The sequence below is a fragment of the Ranitomeya variabilis genome, chromosome 6 (genome assembly GCF_051348905.1).
Source record: "Ranitomeya variabilis isolate aRanVar5 chromosome 6, aRanVar5.hap1, whole genome shotgun sequence".
NCBI classification, from domain to species: Eukaryota; Metazoa; Chordata; class Amphibia; order Anura; family Dendrobatidae; genus Ranitomeya; species Ranitomeya variabilis.
In genome coordinates this window covers 498,039,941-498,061,911 of record NC_135237.1, presented here as the reverse complement: position 1 = coordinate 498,061,911, position 21,971 = coordinate 498,039,941, and the positions used below count along the sequence as shown (strand labels likewise).

Sequence of the window (21,971 nt, the reverse complement as noted above, 5' to 3'; positions counted from 1 at the left end):
TGCGAGGGAATAAGGATAATTTTCTCCCTGCAGCCTTCAGCTAAGTGCGGGCACTGGGCAAATTAATAACGCTATTAACCTGCAGATTAACCCCATATGTGCAGGTCAATACTGTTTTTTCTAGAGACAGGTTCCCTTTAAATAGGGTCACTTTATTGCCCAAAATTATCTACAGTATTTATATATTCCGTTTATTTATACACTCCTCAGCATTGAAATTGCAACACCAAGAAGGAAAAGTCATGGAATTATGGAAATCACGGGATTGCAAGACATGTGGAAGCAAAATCTACAAAACATATTTATTCAGTATTGAACATGAGCACCATGTGCATAAATCCCATCACATACAGCATTTACATTAATCCATTGAGGTTATTGATGGCATCTCTGGACTTGTCTACCATCGAGCACATTTGAGACTTAATTGGCTGGCAGTGGCAAAGGGATCTGCCAGCAGCGGATTTTGATGACTTGCCCATATTCAGTCAGTGTGGCAGAACATTCCTCAAACACCAATTAATAATCTCATTGATAGCAGCCAAGACGTGTAAGTGCGAGGAGTGGTGGCATGGCTCTCATACCTGATGCTGAATAAATCGAGATGTTCTGAAAATGTTGTTTCCATTCTTTCATCAATTGAACATGATTAACAGGCCTATCTGGCCTGTGATTTCTATAACTGCACGTATTTTCCCTGTTGGTGTTGCGGTGTTGAGAACTCTACGTAGACAAATACAAAATGATTTTGTGATTCATTCCATTTCATGGTATTCATGTTTACATACATTTGGCACGGAAAGCTAATTAGAAAAATTCTAAATTACAAGAGTAAATATGTTTTTCCTGTTTTTGTGTTTTAATGGCCAGAGCAGCACGTCTCAGTGTCATCTCTGCCTCCCAAAGCATCAGCTTACACCTCCGTTCTTTCATCTAGTCAATGCCAGAAGCAAATGTGTATCACAAAAGCATCAGCCATCATACAATAGACCTCTAATCTAAGGAGAAAATTGAACCGCTAGTGATATCTGTATTCGCTAACTGAATTGAGTTAAATTGGAAAATTTCAAGGCTGCAGAGTGTAAGTCTGTTCTTTAGCGCCGTAGCAAAAAGGAAAAGCACTATTAAAGCTGCAATTTAAAACAACTCAGCCATCAGGGCAATTGCCTGAATTCCATTTTCCCCTCCACTCTCTTGGTAAAGTAGAGTCGAATTGTATAACATGTCATCATGTGGCTTTTCATTTCTAGCACAAAGTGTAATATGTATTGCAATTTGGAGGCTACGTAAAAATAATATTCAGTTTTTAGGGAAACACAATAGTAAGGTGAACGTACTTTTCACTTTTATGTATAGCGCCATGCAGCAGCCTGACAGTTGTCATACTGTATTTGCTAGAACTTGTAGCGCTGCAATAATCGGCTATTGGTAAAGAAATTTATTACGTGTTATGAATGGTGCCAAGTTAAAGGATCGTAAATGGCTAAAGATAAAATATAATATTGGGATAGAAAGGTCGTCATCAAGATGGAAACATGAGCCAAAGTAGAAATGTAGCTGGACTCCACCTTCACCTGGACAGCAATTCACTTTCCTGCCCTATCCATGTATCGAAATACCCTAGCTATAGCATAGTGAATGTTATGCACCTTTGACTAGCTAAACCTCTCAACAGATGCATAGAAATACATGGCTATGTTCACAGGCTGCAGGTTGACTGAATGATATTCCGCTGATGATTTCTGCTTCACGATATGCAGGGAGTCATCCAAATTGCCTCTTCAGAGAGGAAGCGGATTCTAGTGTCACCTGTTGGAAGTAGTAATCCTATAAGTCAATTGTGTTCCTTTTATGAACCTTGCCACGATAAAAGCCAAACCAGAATCTCAATTTGCAGAGACGTTCATGACAGCGTGGCAAACACCGCTTCTGATCGGCGGTAAAATCATTACCGCCGGTCAGACAGCAGCGGTTTCCAGTGTGAGACCGCAGCTATGATCGGAGGTAAAAAGTTTACCTCCGGTCAATAGCGTCAGCTAATGGGACTACTGCTCCCATCAGCCTATGACTGCTGCCGCTAAGAACAGTGAGAACAGTCGGCAGCTGATGGGATCCCTTATATTTTTGATAACCAGCCAGGCAAAACTCAAAGCTGGGGGCTGCAACCCTCAGCTGTCAACTTCAGCAAGGCTGGTTATCAAGAATAGAAGGTCCCCAATCTGATTATTTTAATTATTATTATTTTTGACAACCAGCCAAGCTAAAGCAGACAGCTGGGGGCTGGTATTCTCAGGCTGGTAAGGCGCCATGGATAGTGGCCCCTCCAGCCTAAAAATAGCAGCCTGCAGCCATACAGAAAAGGCACATCTGTTAAGGCCCCGTCACACTTAGCGACGCTAAAGCGATCCCGACAACGATACGACCTGTCAGGGATCGTTGCTGCGTTGCTATGTGGTCGCTGGTGAGATGTCAAACAGTGAGATCTTCCCAACGACGCAGCAGCGATGCGGCGACCTGTAGCGACCTGTACAACGATGTCGTTGGTCGTTGTGACCCTGTCACATGGCAGCTATTATGACGATTCAGACCTTGATGAGGGACGTCCTGTGTGACGTTGTAGTCACACAGGCGTGCATTTGCGTTGCCTTTTCCGCGCCCATTCAGTTCCGATTGGTGGTCGCTACTGCGTTCTGATTGGTGGCAGCCTTGCCTTATGAGGCGACACATGTCGCCTTCTGTTGAAGGCATGACCGCCAATCAGAACGCAGTAGCGACCACCAATCGGAGCGGAGGGGTGCGGAAAAGGCAACGCAAATGCACGCCTATGTGTCGGTGTCTGAGTCGTCAACGAGGTCGTTGGTAAGGTGTCAAACACAGCGATGTGTGCTACCCAGCGGGACCTCAACGATCAAAAAAAGGTCCAGGCCATTCCGACACGACCAGCGATCTCACAGCAGGGGCCTGGTCGCTGCTACGTGTCAAACATAGCGAGATCGCTACTGAGGTCGCTGTTGCGTCACAAAACTTGTGACTCAGCAGTGATCTCGCTAGCGACCTCGCTTAGTGTGACGGGGGCTTTAGATAAAGACAAAAAGAGAAAAAAAGCCAGCTCACCATTTCCAGCAGAGCACGGAACCTGATCCTGACAAGATGCAGATTAGTGGAAAAAAAAAAAAAATGTTCCAGCTCCAAATGAATAAAATGAAAAACTTTAATGAAAACATTAAAAACACAATAGAATAATGCTCCATGCGGACAACACCATAACCCTAGTGTAAAAGAAATTATATACATACAGAAATAACAATAATATATAATGCATATACAGTACATCAAAAACAGTTTGCTCAATAGTGGAACATGATTTCATTTCTCCTATTCAACCCGTCAGGAAACCTAGTCCCCAGGTTGAAAATCCAGTATGCTTCACGAGTAAGCAAAATTCTGCCGAGATCGCCGCCGCGAGGAGGTTTTTTTATCTTCTCTATACCAGTGACTGTTAGGGAACTAATATTGCGTGCATGTAACTTGATAAAATGTTTAGCCACAGAAGAAATATTGCGATTAGTATTTCTAGTATTGGAAATATCATATAACTGTTCCGTGATGCGAGTCTTTAATTTCCTAATAGTGCAACCTATATATGATTTTTGACAAAGGCTGCAATCAATTTTATAGACTACGTATCGGGTATTGCAATTAATAAATTCATGAATATTGAAAGAATTAGTATTGTTGAAATCATGAAATACTTTGGTTACAACCATCTGTTTGCAAGTAGTGCAATTAACCGTACCACATTTATAGCTACCTTTGCAGTCCAACCAGGTCCCCGATCTACTATTGTTTTTAGAAACGAACATACTGGGAGACAATATATTGCCTAATGTTGGTGCTCTCCTTGCCACAATATTGCAACCCCCATCAAGTATCTTGGCTAAAATAGGATCCTCATATAATATGGGTATTGACTTATTAATGATGGCTTTGATAGCATTAAATTGTGGGCTATATTGCAAGCATACAAATGGCTTATTGGAAAATTCCTTTTTTTGCCTATGTGACTTGTGATGAGAATGAGATGAAATGAGATCACTTTGATTTTTATTTGAAACTATGTTGTACGCCCGATTCAACATCCAATTTGGATACCCTCTATCATGAAATTTATTGCAGGATTGAATTAAATCATTATTGAACTGGTCATTGTTGTTACAATTACGTTTTAGCCTGGTAAATTCACCTACTGGAATCGACTTTACTGTATGCCTGGGATGGCTGCTATTGGCACGTAAAATTGTGTTACCAGAAATAGGTTTAGAATACGTTCTCGTGGAAACTTCACTAGGGTTATGGTGTTGTCCGCATGGAGCATTGTTCTATTGTGTTTTTAATGTTTTCATTAAAGTTTTTCATTTTATTCATTTGGAGCTGGAACTTTTTTTTTTTTTTTTTCCCCACATCTGTTAGATGCACCAATTCTGGTGCTTTGCCCTGCTCTTCCCACTTGCCCTGTAATGGTGGCAAGTGGGGTAATATTTGTGAGGTTGATGCAACCTTTGTATTGTCAGGTGACATCAAGCCCACATCTTAGTAATGGAGAGGCATCTATAAATTGTAAATAAACACACAGCCAGAAAAAAGTCTTTTATTAATAAAACAAAACACACTTTTACTGTGAGTTTGGCCTGGCTCAGAAATACAGGGAAACACAACGCAGTTTTTTTTAATTATTGATTTACAGTGCAGTTACCGGCTGATGAATACTCCCATCAGCCACCACATGCTCCCGCTTTTATTAGAGTCCGCATGCGCAGGCTGACGGAAGCAGTAGTCCCATTAGCCGACGCCAGTGACTGAAGGTAAACTTTTTACCTTCGATCACAGCTGCGTGCTCATGATGTCATTTGACAGCATGAGAACCGCAGCTGTCTGACTGGCGGTAATGATTTTACCACCAGTGAGAAGCGGTGTTTGCTGCGCTGTCATGCACATGACACCGCAACAAATACTCGGTGTTCGGAGGACCGTTCCCGAACAGTAACACGGACTTACTGGTGAAGTTCATGTTTGGGGTCCGTGTCTGAACAGTAGGTGTTCGATACGGGCGCCAAACTTTTCGGGTTTGCCCATCTCTGATCCCTATACACATAATCTGCATGGATATTTATTTTTATTGGGTTATTTTCACGTTTATATCTAGTTTGACAAAAAAAAATGCAAATAAAATCAAAATTGCTTTCTTAAAATTGCAGTAGTTTTGCAATAAAAAAAAATATCATTAAAAATACTGCATCATATCCAGAACGAAAACACATCGTAAAATAAAAAAGGCAAAGAAACTTAAAAAAACAAACAAAATGAAGCAGACCAGATTGGTTTTGTGTATTCTGCTTCGTACACCTGTGTATAACATGCCAAAAAAAAAACACAACAGAAAAAGAAAGCACAGTGTTTGCTCTGTCATAGCCTATATAAAACACGAGGCAGGGAATGCAGCGCCAGTATTTTTAGGTAAATCTGTTTAGTAAAATGATGTTACAGCTCACAGTTTAGAAGTACAAATAGAAATAAAAAGCCAAACTACTCTGAATATACTGTATGGACTTACTCATATATTTGGATGTTACTTTGACATTACTGTGTTTGTGTTAAACGGCTTGAAATGGGTTGGACACAGCCCTAGGGAGCCTAAAAGTGTTATACACACCTTTTCAGGGCAATTGGGGTACCTGTGATTCCTGACAAAATTTGTTTGCCACAAATCAAATTGTTAGGAAAAAATTTACCGAAGAATTATGATGAATTTGAATTTTAAAAGATTTGTTCATCTCTGACCAGCTGCACATAATATTTTTCACATGTTTTTAATGTCTAGATCTGCATTCAAGTTTTTTCGTGAAATTTTATTATACTTGTAGGCTAAAATAAACTCTTAAAGGTTTTTGTCACTCTGAGGGCAGGTGTTTACGACTGTTTTTCTCTCATCTGAGAAAATCAGTCCGATCATTCTAATCACACTCTGATCGGCGTCTGATCCGATTTTCTCAGAGGTGGAGAGAAAAAAAAAAACGGACCCATAGAGATGAATGAGCATGTGCCATCCGATTCTCAAAGGCAAATTGTGCATGCTGCCATTACTGTCATCAGGTTCACAATGGACTCCTGGGTTTTAAATATTTTGAAATGAGTTGATTCCATTTGTCTTTGTGTTTCCATTTTCTAGGTAACAAATATTGGGTGTTTAAAGATACAACATTACAACCTGGTTATCCCCATGACTTGATACATCTAGGACACGGTATTCCACCTTATGGGATAGACACTGCTGTTTGGTGGGAAGATGTTGGGAAGACTTATTTTTTCAAAGGTGACAGGTACGTAATAATGGGAGTGAAAGGAACTTATCTATAAAATAATTACACCAAGCCAAAAAAGTTTGAGCATACATAATATGTATGTCCCTCCTTACCTTCACTCTTCCTATCAAAACTTAACCCGATATAAGTCAATGAACCTTAACTTTGCAGAAGCAGACATCTGGGGGCTGATGTTAATAGGCTGGGAAGGTCCATGGATATTGGCCCCTTCCCAGCATAATAGGACCAGCTCACAGCTGTCTGCTATCCCTTGTCTGGTTATTAAAAATATGGGGTATGCAACATGTTTTTTTTAATTATTTATTTTACATTGACCCTCACTCAAGCAGCATCGCCACTCATGATCCGATGTTATACAGGGCTGTGATGGCTCCAAGTCAGTGTTCAGAGTTCAGCACCATACACTAGGTGTCCAGTATAAACCCCGAATTTTAGAGTTCATGTTTGTTCAACCCTATTTATTGTCTGTGTGTCTATATGTGGCTAGACAAGAGTTTTGTTAGCTTGTACCATTGTGGAACATGACATGCCAATGTGAGTTCTTATATTCTATGCAATTGCTTTTATTAGAGGAAGAGGACTTAAATTCTAGTTCTACCTATTGGAAGTGGGAATCGTAAAAGTCAATATCAGCCTTGTCACAGGACTTAGTATTAAGACCCAACCAGACACTCTAGTTGCAGATAAATGTTTCTGGGTGTTTACTCCTCATCAGTGCAAAGTAGCAGGTCTGATTTAGCTGATCTCCATCAGAGGCCTGTCATCCAGCCAAATTAGACTTTTTGCTTTGCGATGATCAGCGGCAAAGACCCTGAAACATGTGTCTGAAAATAGAATGTCTGATTTGGCTTATATTCAAAGTCATGTGGCAAGGCTCGATAAAGTGTTGATATTGACTTAGGATTGCTTGCCCCAATAGGTGGCGCTAGAGTTCAAGTCCTCTTCCTCTTAAGAGGCTATTTGCATAACTAGCAAGTACCATAATAGATAGAAAAATGAGTCCTTAATGAAATTCTCAGAAAGGTAAGGGAGGACTGTATGTTTTTAATGTAATCTGATAAACGGAAGAGGGTCCACTTGCAATATTTTTGCCATTACATTTTTACCAATGAGATTTTAATGCTGGAAAAAGGATTTGTCGTGTATTTTGCCTGAGGCTATAGAGCTTATATGGTAGTGGGCAGCTGCTGATAGAAAGTGATTTAAATTAAGGGAACACATTGGAAGGCAATTTGACAGGCACAGGAAAGTTTTATACTTTTTTTTTGAGTTTGAACATTTAATCTATTAGTTCTGTCAGAATAAAATATTTCAGAATTTCTTTCCTGCAAATTATTGAGCAAGATCCTGTGGTTTGGTGCAGAAGTAATGGAAATTAAAATATGTAAGCCTTTACTAGATTTAAAGATGTTGCTCAGCAAATTCTTGCTGTCGTTAATATATTCTGGTATTTGGAAAGCATTAATGTTCTTCAGCAATGTGATTATTTTACACCCGCAAGGGACATTTTTCATTATGTTCTAAAATAGTCCATGTTCTTTCATATTGCCAATCCTTTCAAAACTGAGCGTAGTAAATTATGGTGTGAATGAATTAGGTCTAGTTCCTCTCTTAGAAAAAGGTATTAAAGGAAAAACATAGTGACTAAATAAGCAACACGAAGTGTGGCACAATGGGGGGGTTACAAGCAAAGAACCACATGGAATTCTCTTTTCGCCCAAAGCTAAAAAATGTTTCAGGTAGAAGTTAGAAGAATGTAAGTTGTAGAGTATATTGTAGATGTAAAGCAAACTTTTTTTAGAGGGTGATTGGTGCAGAATGTATTTTTTCACTATTATTTTAGGTTTGTAGTCACTGGAGCCATAAGATTGTCAGGGAATGGTAGGCTGTAAGATGGCAGTCCAACTTCTTTAAGGACAATACAGACTCGCACAGAGGTACAGAGTGTAACCATCATGGTTCAGATGTACAAGGGTCGACATTGACTGTTAGGATTGCTACTTCCAATAGGTGGCACTAGAGTTCTAGTCCTCTTCCTCTCTGAAGAGACAGTTTGTATATTTCCCAGAGGAGCATTGTGGCTTTAAGTCTCCTCATCTCGGCATGCTTAACACGTCACTCTCCGCAAGGAGAAATGATACTTCTTGGATCCCGGTCAGACGCCTCTCAATCAGCCAAACCAGATCTCACACTTTGCACTGGTGAGGAGCAGTACCCCGAAACACAGTGTCTGTAAATTGAGATTCTGGTTTGGCTGTTATCCTAAGTCATGTGACAAGGCTCGTTAAAGGGTCTTCCTCTCAGAAGAGACTATATACAAAGTAGTTATCTGCAGTTACAGGGAACAGTTGTATACTGGATACTCCCACAAGTAGGCTTTGAACCTAGTTGTGGTAGAAGCACTTAAATGGAACGTATCACTTAGAAAATCGTGTAAATTTTCAGGCAGGATGCGATAGAACAGGAGGAGCTGATCAGAATGAGAGACATTTTTATGGAAAAAGTTTCAGGAAAATTGAATTTTTTAATTGAAATCTCTGGTGTTGGTATACATCTGAGTCCAGTGGGTGGCACTATTCAGTTATTGACAGTCTTCTCTGTATAACTATGCATGGAGAGATAGCTGTCAATCGCAGACTCATATGTATACAAGCATACTGTATGTCTACAAGTTCTGCTGAATTTTTTCCAATAAACCTTTATATCATTCAGTTCGGTTTCTCCTTTTTTCTACATTATTCTGTCCATAGACTGCAGGTCCAATGTGTCAGGTTCCATATAGTCTTCATGAGGCGCAAACTTCAACACAACAATCAGCTGAAGAGTCCGGGTCACCATAATTTGGTCTTTGCAGTAGGCCTTGATCAGGACATCCCCCCATCATTGAGGAGTGGACTTCTTACTTAGACACTGTTTTTCCGTTACTCTGCTCAATTCACTTACTGGATGCTTCTTGTATTCTCCATCTTCATTTCACTTCTCAAACTCAGACATTCCTCTGCCTTCTCTTTCCTTGATTTTGCCCTAATTGCATTCCCTGTTTCCCCGGGCAGCTTGTTGGCTCAGTGGTTAAGCACTGTTGCTTTTCATCACTGGGGTCCTGGGTTCAAATCACACGAAGAACAGCATCTGCAAGGAGTTTGTATGCTCTTCCCGTGTTTGCGTAGTTTCCTTCTGGTACTCCTGTTTCCTCCCACACTCCACATACTGATAGAGAATTTAGATTATGAGCCCCAATGGGGACAGTGATTGATTATGGTGTTTGTAAAGCACTACGGAATGTGATGATGCTATATAAATAAGCATAATAAACAATTTCTACAACACATGCCAACTAATTACTAACTAAACAATCCCTTTTTATACTCTCCTTACAGAAATAAAAAGGTGCCATGTGCCATGATCAAGAGTCAATACTTTCCACAATATGACCTTGCACAGCTGCCATAGTTCCCAACACAGTATAGTCATATGACAGTAATAATTCCAATCAGAACCACAAGATATGACAATACTAAACCCAATCAGAAGCCACTTTTTACACAAATTTCCAGATCAGCAATTCACTATTATTACCCTTTCTGCTCTGTGACCTACTCTATTGGCTGGCATCCTTCCTCACTGTTCAAAGGCCAAATGTTTTACAGTTTTTTCAGAAAGACCAACAACATTGATACCACTTCTGGGATGTTCCCTAGAGAACATAAAAAAATATATAATGTTACTCTTAGGGTACTGTCACACTCTGCAACTTTCCAACGATCACGACCAGCGATACGACCTGGCTGTGATCGTTGGTAAGTCGTTGTGTGGTCGCTGGGGAGCTGTCACACAGACCGCTCTCCAGCGACCAACGATGCCGAAGGCCCCGGGTAACCAGGGTAAACATCGGGTTACTAAGCGCAGGGCCGCGCTTAGTAACCCGATGTTTACCCTGGTTACCATCGTAAAAGTTAAAAAAAAAAACAGTACATACTCACATTCCGGTGTCCGTCAGGTCCCTAGCCGTCCGCTTCCCGCTCTGACTGAGTGCCGCCGTAAAGTGAAAGCAGATCACAGCAGTTACGTCACCGCTGTGCTCTGCTCTTACTTTCCGGCCGGGAGTCAGTCAGCGGGAAGCGGACGGCTATGGACCTGACGGACACCGGAATGTGAGTATGTACTGTTTTGGTTTTTTTACATTTACGACGGTAATCAGGGTAAACATCGGGTTACTAAGCGCGGCCCTGCGCTTAGTAACCCGATGTTTACCCTGGTTACAAGCGAACGCATCGTTGGATCGGTGTCACACACACCGATCCAACGATGACAGCGGGAGATCCAGCGACGAAAGAAAGTTCCAAACGATCTGCTACGACGTACGATTCTCCAGCAGGGTCCCTGATCGCTGCTGCGTGTCAGACACAGCGATATCGTATGGATATCGCTGGAACGTCACGGATCGTGCCGTCATAGCGACAAAAGTGCCACTGTGAGACAGTACCCTTAGTTGGTGCATTGAGTGAAGTGATTAGTCTAGAGATTGTAAACATAGAGATTGGACATGACAGTTGCACATCAAAGGTGGTTGGACGAGAACCGATGCCTCCAAATGTTTTCATGAGGCTTTGAAATCTCCTTTTCTCCAGAAGGGCCCCAACAGTTGTGAAATAGAGAGTTACCCCTGTACACCAAAATTTGGGACAACAAACATAATGTTAGGGCTAGCAGAACGCACCAAGTAATAGATTGATACGAGGTGCGTTCGTAGCCCTGCTGCACAGTATTGGCGGATGGACACTGAGCTCACACGTGGCTAAACTTCACCCCGTGTGAGATGTAAACGACCTGTGTTGCCTCAGAGTCGTGCTGTACACAGAAACTAATACCCTAACTAGGGTTGTGCTTGCTCTGGAGCTCTTCTGTGCTAACCACACTAATTGCCCCCACTGACGCTAGCTGCCTTCCTGAGTCTACACTATGTTCCAAATTATTATGCAAATGACATTTTTCTCGGATTTTCCTAAATGGTCGGTGCAAATGACAGTCAGTCTAATAAAAGTAATCACCCGTTAGAGTATACATCAAATTTTATTGAAGAAACCTCCCAATGATAACAGTATAATCTCCAAAATGAATAAAAACTCAGAATGCACTGTTCCAAATTATTATGCACAGTAGAATTTCTAAACTTTTGATATGTTTTAAAGAACTGAAAATGCTCATTTGTGGAATTTGCAGCATTAGGAGGTCACATTCACTGAACACAAAAGCTATTTAACTCCAAAACATCCTAACAGGCCAAGTTACATGTAACATAGGAGCCCTTCATTGATATCACCTTCACAACTCTTGCATCCACTGAACTTGTGAGTTTTTGGAGAGTTTCTGCTTGTATTTCTTTGCATGAAGTCAGAATCGCCTCCCAGAGCTGCTGTTTTGATGTGAACTGCCTCCCACCCTCATAGATCTTTTGTTTGATGATACTCCAAAGGTTCTCTATAGGGTTGAGGTCAGGGGAAGATGGTGGCCACACCATGAGTTTATCTCCTTTTATGCCCATAGCAGCCAATTACTCAGAGGTATTCATTGTCATGCATGAAGATGATTTTGTTCCTGAAGGTACGTTTCTGCTTTTTAGACCATGGAAGAAAGTTGTCAGTCAGAAACTCTATTTATTTTGCTGAGGTCATTTTCACACCTTCAGGAACCTTAAAGGGCCCTACCAGCTGGTTCCTCATGATTCCAGCCCAAAACATGACTCCTCCACCTCCTTGCTGACGTTGCAGCCTTGATGGGACATGGTGGCCATCCACCAACCATCCACTACTCCATCCATCTGGACCGTCCAGAGTTGCTCGACACTCATCAGTAAACAAGACTGTTTGAAAATTAGTCTTCATGTATGTCTGGGCCCACTGCAACCGTTTCTGCTTGTGAACACTTTTTAGGAGTGGCCGAATAGTAGGTTTATGCACCACAGCAAGCCTTTGAAGGATCCTACACCTTGAGGTTCGAGGGACTCCAGACGCACCAGCAGCTTCAAATAACTGTTTGCTGCTTTGTAATGGTATTTTGGCAGCTGTTCTCTTAATCCAAAGAATTTGTCTGCCAGAAAACTTCCTCATTATGCCTTTACTTGCATGAACTCTGTCTGTGCTCTGTTTCAGTCACAAATCTCATCAGAGTATGATGATCACTCTTAAGTTTTCGTGAAACATCTAATTTTTTCATACCTTGTCCAAGGCATTGTACTTTTTAACGCTTTTCAGCAGCAGAGAGATCCTTTTTATTTCCCATATTGCTTGAAACCTGTGACCTGCATAATAATGTGGAACATCATTTTTGAGTAGTTTTCCTTTAATTAGAATCACCTGGAAAACTAATGATCACATGTGTTTGAGATTGATTTCAGTGATTCATTGAGCCCTGAGACACAATACCATCCACGAGTTTATTTGAAAAACAAAACAATTAAATCTTTAAGACACTTAAATCCAATTTGCATAATAATTTGGAACACAGTGTACAGCCTCAAAGCTAAACAGACTCACACCAAATATATACTGAGTGGTAGAGTATCCACTGGCAACAGCCAAACACAAATGATACTAGCGCATGGCCGTGCGGCCATGCGAACCTTTTATAGGTGTAGCTCTCCAGGACTTTCCTAGTGGACCAATAGGAGCTGCTACAGGACCTGAGCGTGTGATCCCTGACCTCCAATGAGAGGTCTTCCCTTGGGCATGCTCAGAAGGAGAAAAGCAGGAGAAGTCTCAGGAGCGCCTGCTCGCCGCTGAACAGTACTGGTTATAATGGCTGAACCTGGAAGGGCAGCAGTAACCAAACGTGCAGTATCTGTCCGAGCCAGGCGCTGGGACAGACGTCTCTGCTGAGCAGGTTCCACTGCAGCTGGAGAAGAATGGGAGACCGCAGCGGACATGGTTCGAGATTCCCCCTGTGCAGGGGCAGGAACTCAACACATAATGCTCTTTTTTTTACATTCCACACAATTATGATACTCTTTTACTATACTATATTACCCTCATATTACCGCCAGCATTGAGAAAACTGGATCTTAGCAGAACCAGGTATGCTGATTTTGGAAATAAGGATTGTAGTTTGGATTTTGGTGACGAAATTGCCAATGGGGATCAATTTCACAACGCTAATTAATTATGTCAGTGATTGGGATATTGACATAACTATGGGAGACCACAAGGTCTCCTTATAAACGTGATCAGAAACAGCTCCCTTGAGCTTCTAACAAGATTACCTTATAAGCTCATTTAAAACCCATTTTATATAGTAATTCATTTTTTGTGCTTCTACACTACACAGACCATCAATTCTCTATTTACTGATAATTTCCAAACCAATATATTCTCTATGTGGTAGGGAATTTCATGCAATAATCCAAGGAAGACATAATGGACAAGATAATCGTAGATCTCTTCATTAGGTCAAGTTGTTACATACATTACCCAGATGCCTTGAGTTAATTTCCATCTATAGTAAGAAGTATTTATTGGCGTGTGAAGTAGCTATCTATGCAGTTGTTGATTCATTTTGAAGAGTCATTATGGCGAAGGTAATCAATTTTTAGTTCTAATTATCATACTCAGCAATCACACTCTTTCCAAAAATAGTGTGTGGTATCACAGGAGGCTTCAAAGAGCACTTCAACACTTCAGCTCATCAGTGTCCCAGTTTTCAGGAATGATGGATCTGTTTCACAATATCAGCTTACTATATTAGATAATATTAAGACGTAATCTAATAATCTTTAAGGAGTAAGATATCACCTATCCATGGTATGGTGATAACTTATAGATCGATGGAGGTCCAACTGCTGAGACTATTACCAATTGGCAGAACAAGAAGCTTTTATCCTCATTAGTATAGAGCAGCAGTGCACATAGCTCCACACCATCCATTCTCTATGGGGCACCTTCAAAATGTTGAGTAAAGCGATTAGCATCTCCATTGGCAATGAAAGGAGTATCGGTTGGGCATGCGTACTGCCGCTCCCTTCTAATGCCAATAATTCGTGAAGATCTCCACCAATCTTTAAATTGTCGCCAATCCTGTGGTTAGGTAATAACTTATCTTCAAAGGACAACACTTGTAAGAGGAGCTTTTTTATCTTTTTTCTCAAATCTGGTCATTTCTTTTTTCATTGTTTTTGTTTCTTTGGTGGCAAACACTATAAACTGGTAGGTTACAATATTATATATATGAAGTGTCTGTCCTACTATTGTCTCCTGCTATTAAAAACTTGCAACATATATTCATGCTCTATGGAACTGCCAAAGGACTATACTTGGCTTTTTTCAGCAGTCCAGTGGCGAATGAATGGAGCGACAGTGTGGGTAGAAGTAGAAATGTCTGCTTAACATAATTGTATGTTGCATTATTTAGTTTACACCATGCACATAAGTTTATATAAAATACTTCAAAGGATTCAAGGGTTTATCCAAAGAACAGGAGTTATCACCCATCAGAGGTCATAGCGTCTTAGTACTGGGACTCGCATGATCATGAGAATGGGAAACAAGAGCCTCTCCATCTTAGTGGTGCAGCAGTCCAGTATGTTCAATTCAAAATCTGTGGGACTGCCAGAGATAGACGATCATGGGTTTCCTAGTGTTCAGGTCCCCAGCAATCAGCAAATTATCACCTAAGTGTTGGTAATTTGATAACGATAACTTTGTAACTTAGAAAAACCCAAGGGTTTAGCCAGCTTGTCGCGATTATGGTTTTGTGTTTGCATTCGAAATTAGAGTTCTGAACAAAATTTGCTAAAAGGTAATTATGGACTCATCTCCATCTACTGGGAAACATAGGAAGCGTTTTCATAGTCTTCCGTTTCTCTTTTGTTTTAGTTTGCTATAGTGTCATTTGTTCGAAAATACCTACAAGGTCTACAAGATGTATCACAGCGTAAAGAGCTAAAATACTGTGGATGAACTTCATGGTAAAGGGGTATTCTCAAGTTTGGAAACTATGCCCTATAAATAAGATGGATATGTTCCCTATCGCTGGAATCCAACCACTGGGAACCCCACCTATCCAGAAAACTGTGACTATGAAGAGCCAAAAGTGAATGGAGCTGTGGTCGATCATGCACAGTGCTTATCCAGTCATTTTTATGAGAGTGCATATGCCCAGCACAGGACCCGGCAATGTCCGGTGGTCCCATTATGAATGAAAGGATCGGTAGTGTGCATAATTGACCACCGCTCCAGTCACATATGGCACTTCAGAACTCTGGCTTTGGGGATCGATGGGGGTACCAGCCTTTGGAAAGTAATCCCCTATCTCATTGGATATCTTCAAAACTTGAGAATACCCCTTTAAATTATGAGAATGAAATATGATTCCCAAATTAAATATTTAGCATTTTCCAGTGATATTTAAATTTACTGTACTTGACTTAGGTTTCTAGATTAAATTTTTTTTTAATTGCTGACCCTTTACTAATACTAAATGAAAACATAAAGTAAAATAAAGTTATTTTGTTTTAGGTACTGGAGATATAATGAAGAAATGAGAGTTATGGACCCTGGTTATCCCAAATCAATTACCATATGGAAGGGAATACCAGAATCACCCGAAGGAGCTTTTGTTGACAAAGAGAATGGTATGTATAACTATGAGTAGGTTTATATTGTGCATCACATTCTGATTGTTACATTTCATCAGAATGGCTAAATATAACGGGTTCATATTAACCAATGATCTATGCAAATCACCATAGCCCTTCATTATATAACCTAATCCTCCTAATAAATCCCCTAATAAAAAGAATTTTGAAACAAAAATGTTGTTTTTAATATCTTTTCAGGCTTCACTTACTTCTATAAAGGCAAAGATTACTGGAAATTTCACAACCAGAGATTGAAAGTAGAACCTGGATACCCACGGTCAATTCTTAAAGATTACATGGGATGTGAGACTACAGTTGACCGAGACAAAGATCGAACCAGTAGTCAAGATGATGTAGACATTGTCATGAAGCTAGACAACACAGCCAGCACTGTGAAAGCCATAGCTATTGTAATCCCCTGTATCCTGGCCCTGTGCCTCCTTGTTTTGGTTTACACCGTCTTTCAATTCAAAAGGAAAGGAACACCCCGCCACATACTGTACTGTAAACGCTCTATGCAAGAGTGGGTGTGATGTAGGGCTTCTTATTGTAGAAATTTGAGGTTACTTGAGATTAAACATCAGAGCTATTATGCTGTTCCCTAGCTTGACACAGACATCTGTGGGCCAGGGTCATATGGCTGACCTTTAAAATCCGAGAGGTTTTGTGTCCTGCACTTGAGTGGGGATTCAATCATCTGGGGAGCTTCCATGAAATACAGTTTCTGCCAATCCTCCAGTTTTTGTATTTCTTTGTCATTCAATTTTAGCCCTTACCTCTGCACTCTGGAGGCAGACTTTGTGTCCAGAAGTAACAACGAGGAGGTAGAAAAAAAATCCTGAAAAAAATAAATTTTACTTTCAAATTACCCTAGTCTCGAATACTGCAGATTCTCTTCGAAACGTTTTATGCTGCAAGTTGAAAACATCAAACTAACCGAAGAATCACCCATAATGAACCTTCGACAGAGTGTGAAGACCCAAAACAGCTTTGTTTCCAAAGAGGATTGTTTCTCTGTCTGCTATGGCTAGATCCCCACAACTGATCTTGTGGGAGAACAATGTGACGTGGGACCTTGAGACTGTTTGGACAGACTTTATTTTTTCCAACAAACAAGGGGCCAAATTATCTGCAATACAGTAACAGCCTTAATGATACATTCATTTTGTGTTTTATACAACTTTTTCTGAGCTTTGTCCAAAATGTTTTGAACACATTTTTAGTCATTAATATACTGAACAAAAAACTTCTTTATTTATTTTTTATTTTTTTTGCATCATGATATTTGATCAACTGTCTAGGGCACTTATTAGGTCTGACAGGAACACTCATTTGGAAGCTTGGCGGGAAGCAAAATGTCTCCGAAGTGTACTGCTAGAATCTGCGGCAAGATGGCAGTCCTGTTGTGAAGGAAATTGCAACAAGTATTATGACTGTGTAACCCTTTGAGCACTATTGTATCAAGGAGTGCAAGGATATAAATGTGCAAAAGAATTACTGTAAAAAGAGTTAATGAGAATGTACAGGACTGAGTATTTTGATTAAATAATTTCTGCTTTATTGTAGAGATATATAATGAAGGATAGGCAAAGGGAGATGGTTTTGTAATAAAAGGTGGTAGGAACGATGCTATGGAACACAATTGTTGCACAGAGATCTGATTTGCCTTATGTGATTCCATCTTGGCACAATGCTAGGGAAAGATCGAAAAATTTTGAACATCAAAATAAATTATCCTTTATTTGCATGTTTGCTATGGTTCTCAAAGGACAAGGAGGTGATGGAACCGCAACAGAAGCATACAAGACTAGAGGTAGCACCAAAGCCAATCGTATCGCTGTCATCACTCCATCTGATCTCCAGCGTTAGGTTCTTTTTATTTTACTTTTTGCTATTCCTAGAGGAAAGTCAGTGAGTGACATCTCTATGGAAGTTATTACAACTGCATTTTGCAGTAGTATACTTTTACAGGCACTATGCTATGAACACTTAATGATGGTATATTGAGTGCAATTGCAGTGTGGTCAGCTGGCTTCAAGTCAGCGTGAAGGAAACAAGATTGTTTTCCAAGGAAACAGTATGCCTTTATCCAAAATTGTGTCCAGTTGACTGTCATGACTTTGTCATTTTATAGAAAGCTTGCTGTGTAAAACAGAGCACCATTCTTGCTCTTTGTGCCCTCTGACCTTTAGCGTATGTTTAATAGGAGAAACTTATACTTAAGATGTATGGCGAATGCGAGTTGAAAATGAATGACCATTTATAAATTAACTTTGTCTAGTAAATTTATAACACATAGGGTGTGCGCATATAATCACATTTCAATATAGCATATTTTTTTTATTCAAGAGAACTTGAATTTTTAAAGAAAATATGTATACGACTAGGTGGAATAATTTGCACACAAATGTCTATGTGGGCATACAGTATATAGCACATTGTATCGCTGCCTCATCCCTGCAATGTTACTTACTGGAGATATACATATGGCAATGGAAACCTTCCTGCCCATTTCTTACACAATAAAATCCCCTCTTTTATCATTCAAACCATTCTAGAAGATTGTTACACATATTTAATGGTGAAATATATAGGCCATGTAAGGTTATGGCAAACATAGTTCAATTAGGGGTTTTGACAGACCCCATCACTGTCCCACAAAGTGTATGAAAAATTACATCTTTTGCAAAAATTTGTTGATAAAGCTTTAGCTCATTTTATTGTTTTGATTTAAAAATCGATTAGTATTTATTATTTTAAAATGAACTCATCAGATTTCCTGACTGTTCCAAACAGCTACAACAGTGATATAGGTGCAGATTTCTTTAATTTGATAAGGGTGCTGTCACATTGCATTTAGGCACCTGTTTGGTGGCCCCATCGGGGCTTACATCTGAACCCCCTGCAAAACTGGATTTGGCCGTATGCACAGACAGGGTCACAGACTGTAATGGTCGCGGCAGATCGAACATACGCTCTGCCATGCATAATTTTCGGCCATGTACACCTACTGGAGGCGCATAGTGAGACGTAGACTGCATCTGAGTGTCCACCTCCAGTAGGTGTACACACCTGAAAATGATGCACATCAGAGCACACGTTCGCTCTACTGGCACCATTATGGTCAATGGCCCCATCCGCACATACATTCCAATACCATTTTCTGGGGGTCGGACTCAAGGCCCGATAGGGCCACGGAAGGGGTGCCTTAACACAATGTGAAAGCACCCTAAGGTTTTTTATGTGCTTGCTAATGTTGCAGTATTTAAGGAATGAAGCTTTATCTTGAAGTGTTGCATATTGAAGCAATGGATCTGTTTCCTTGAACTAGTCATACCACAGACCTTATCATGCCTCACCAGGGGTGATTGACAGCCTGCACAATGGTTCCTCTATGGTGGAGATTGCATGTAGGCTGTTAGACATGCTTAGAGGGGCATCATTAGTAGATTTGAGGGAGGACTAGTCTATTGACCAGTCCTACCTTTCAAGCATATGCAGTGCTGCAGATTAAAACTTCATTCTTCAAACACTGCGGCACTTGGATGTTATAGAAAAACTGTATTAGAATAAAGACATCTGAACACTTTGGTAATGGATGTGGACAGTCAAGAGTCCCGACAGGTTCATAATAATATTTTGGTAGTTATGTACTTTAGCCAGTTAACTGAAAAGGATTTTTTTCACAACAGACACCATTCATGGAATATTAATGCAGATCCTTTGCTTTTCTGACTAAGCAGCACTGCCGTCTCAGTTGCATAACCTAATTTTAGCGACTGTATGTATTGTCCTTATACAAAGTGGTGGAAGGAGAGTTGTCTCCAGGGAAAAGCAAAGAGGCCCCAGGGTTGATACTGATATGCTATTGAGGTGGGCTCTTTGTCTGTTGGGTGAAAAATGTCCATTCATTTATAGTTTACTGAAAATGAGTCCTGTTAGCTTTTTACGTAAAACGTTTTTAGCTTTTTCGGTGTGGCTTTTTGTGGGAGACAAGCAATTCCTAACATAGTATGGAATTGCACAGTAGATCATTTTAAACATTGTGTCTTCTATTTGCTCATATTATGATCTATTGAAAGTAGTACAGTTATGATAAAATATTTTGGGATATTGTCATGAAAGGGAAAAAATTATATATGAGTAAATAATTTATGATAAAATGGGTGATACTAAGGTAATACCAGGAAGATAGCTGTAATTGTTGGGAACAATTTTCCAATCTCAAAATGCTGTTTTGTTTTGTTTTTTAAACTGGCCTAAAAATCTAGGATAACCACTTTAAACTAATGGTATTGCTCAGCCATGAAAATAGATTGCGCTTAGAGTGTTTAAAAACTGCCCTGAGTAATGGTAATGGTGATGGCAAAATTTGGAAAAATTCTACTAAAGTTTTGGGTGGTAATATAGCATTATCTTCTTCTATCAGATTGTATTAAGTTTTATATTTTAGACCCTAAATTCTCTCGGTATAGTGCCAATAAATTACTGCCCCATGTCAGGGTTACAAGTCCAGATGCCTAAAAAATGAGTTGTTGTTTTCCAGGAACTTCACGCTGGAACTCTATTGTAGTCATGTGTGTCCCAGGTTCTTGGAGTTCTTGGGGTACCATTGGTTCCATCAGTATCGCATTTGGCAACAGACAGTGGTGGTTTTTGTGGAGATTTTAGGTATTTGGCCCAGGATTTACACATTCTGTATTGCTTTGTAGGGGGGAAGCAGCTACCGATCATAATCTTCGTCCTGGGTTACAGAAAGCCTAATGTCCCTCCTCTAGTAATTTTTCTTAGCTAAAGACCCCAATACACATTGGAGTAAAATAAAGTCTGATGATTTTGGAGGGAGTAGCCAACTGTCTAATTTGGTTGCGGCCTCCTGACATTCCCCTGACATCATCATTTGAGAAGGATCGTACATTTTGAATTTCAACACCCTATCCTTTTGTTCACCCTGAAGTTAACAGCAACATACCCCCTTTACCAATACAGAACACAAACAGGCTCACCTGATCCAAACATGTATTTGTATGAGTTATAGGCGGTCAAGAGAAATGGTTTCAGTAGTGATGAGTGAGTGTACTCGTTGCTCGGGTTTTCCCGATCACGCTCGGGTGGTCTCCGAGTATTTATGACTGCTCGGAGATTTAGTTTTCATCGCGGCAGCTGAATGATTTACAGCTACTAGCCAGCTTCAATACATGTGGGGATTCCCTCGCAACCAGGCAACCCCCACATGTACTCAGCCTGGCTAATAGCAGGAAATCATTCAGCTGCTGTGATCAAAACTAAATCTCCGAGCAGTCATAAATACTCGGAGGTCACCCGAGCAACGAGTACTCGCTCATCACAGGTTATCAGATAAACTCTTTCTGAAGAGTATGGTAAGCTTAACAAAGAGTACAAGGAGAGATGATTGAGCGCGAATTCTGTAGCCATTATAAGTCTCTGCTTGAGACATTATTTCACCCCTTATTTTTTTTTTAATACAATAAGGCTTTATAAGTCTAATTAGTAAATTGATAATTACTAATCCGAATGACCAGATTTAATAAATTATTTTTTTTAATGAAAACTAAAATTAACTCTATAAATAAAGCTATCGCTGAACAAAGTAAAAAAATCTGTATTTTTTAGTTTTTAACATTAAATGTTAAGTCGAAACTGCTAAGTGATCTACATCTCATAACGTTCAGTAATAATAAGGGAAAAAAAAGTTGAAAAAAGTATCCTTGTATGCATGGTGAAAAATGAAATGGAAAGTTTCACTGTTATTTATTTTCTAATAAAATAACACCATCGAAAATTTCCTGTATATTATTTTTTCTCACTTAGGGTCTGATAGATAAAGTATTCGATTTTGTTTTTAATGACAAACACAAAGCTCATTTGTGTGCAAATGCGAAGCTGAATAACTGGTGCTAATGTGTATCGAGACTGTGAGCTATAACCGGGCAAACGTCTGT

The 21,971-nt window shown here is 40.0% G+C and overlaps 1 protein-coding gene across 2 annotated transcripts in view; it reads left to right on the top strand.

Moving 5' to 3' along the window:
- Positions 1-16,849, top strand: part of MMP16 (matrix metallopeptidase 16) — a 234,055-nt gene extending 217,206 nt beyond the window's left edge. Inside the window, exons 8-10 of one of the 2 annotated variants that reach the window (XM_077270784.1) lie at positions 6,227-6,377; positions 15,887-16,002; positions 16,207-16,849. In XM_077270784.1, coding sequence (XP_077126899.1) covers positions 6,227-6,377; positions 15,887-16,002; positions 16,207-16,541 — 602 coding nt within the window. In that variant the 3' untranslated portion in view covers positions 16,542-16,849. The remainder of the gene's footprint in view (positions 1-6,226; positions 6,378-15,886; positions 16,003-16,206) is intronic. The other variant, XM_077270783.1, reaches the window with a different exon arrangement.
- The last annotated feature ends 5,122 nt before the right edge of the window (positions 16,850-21,971 follow it).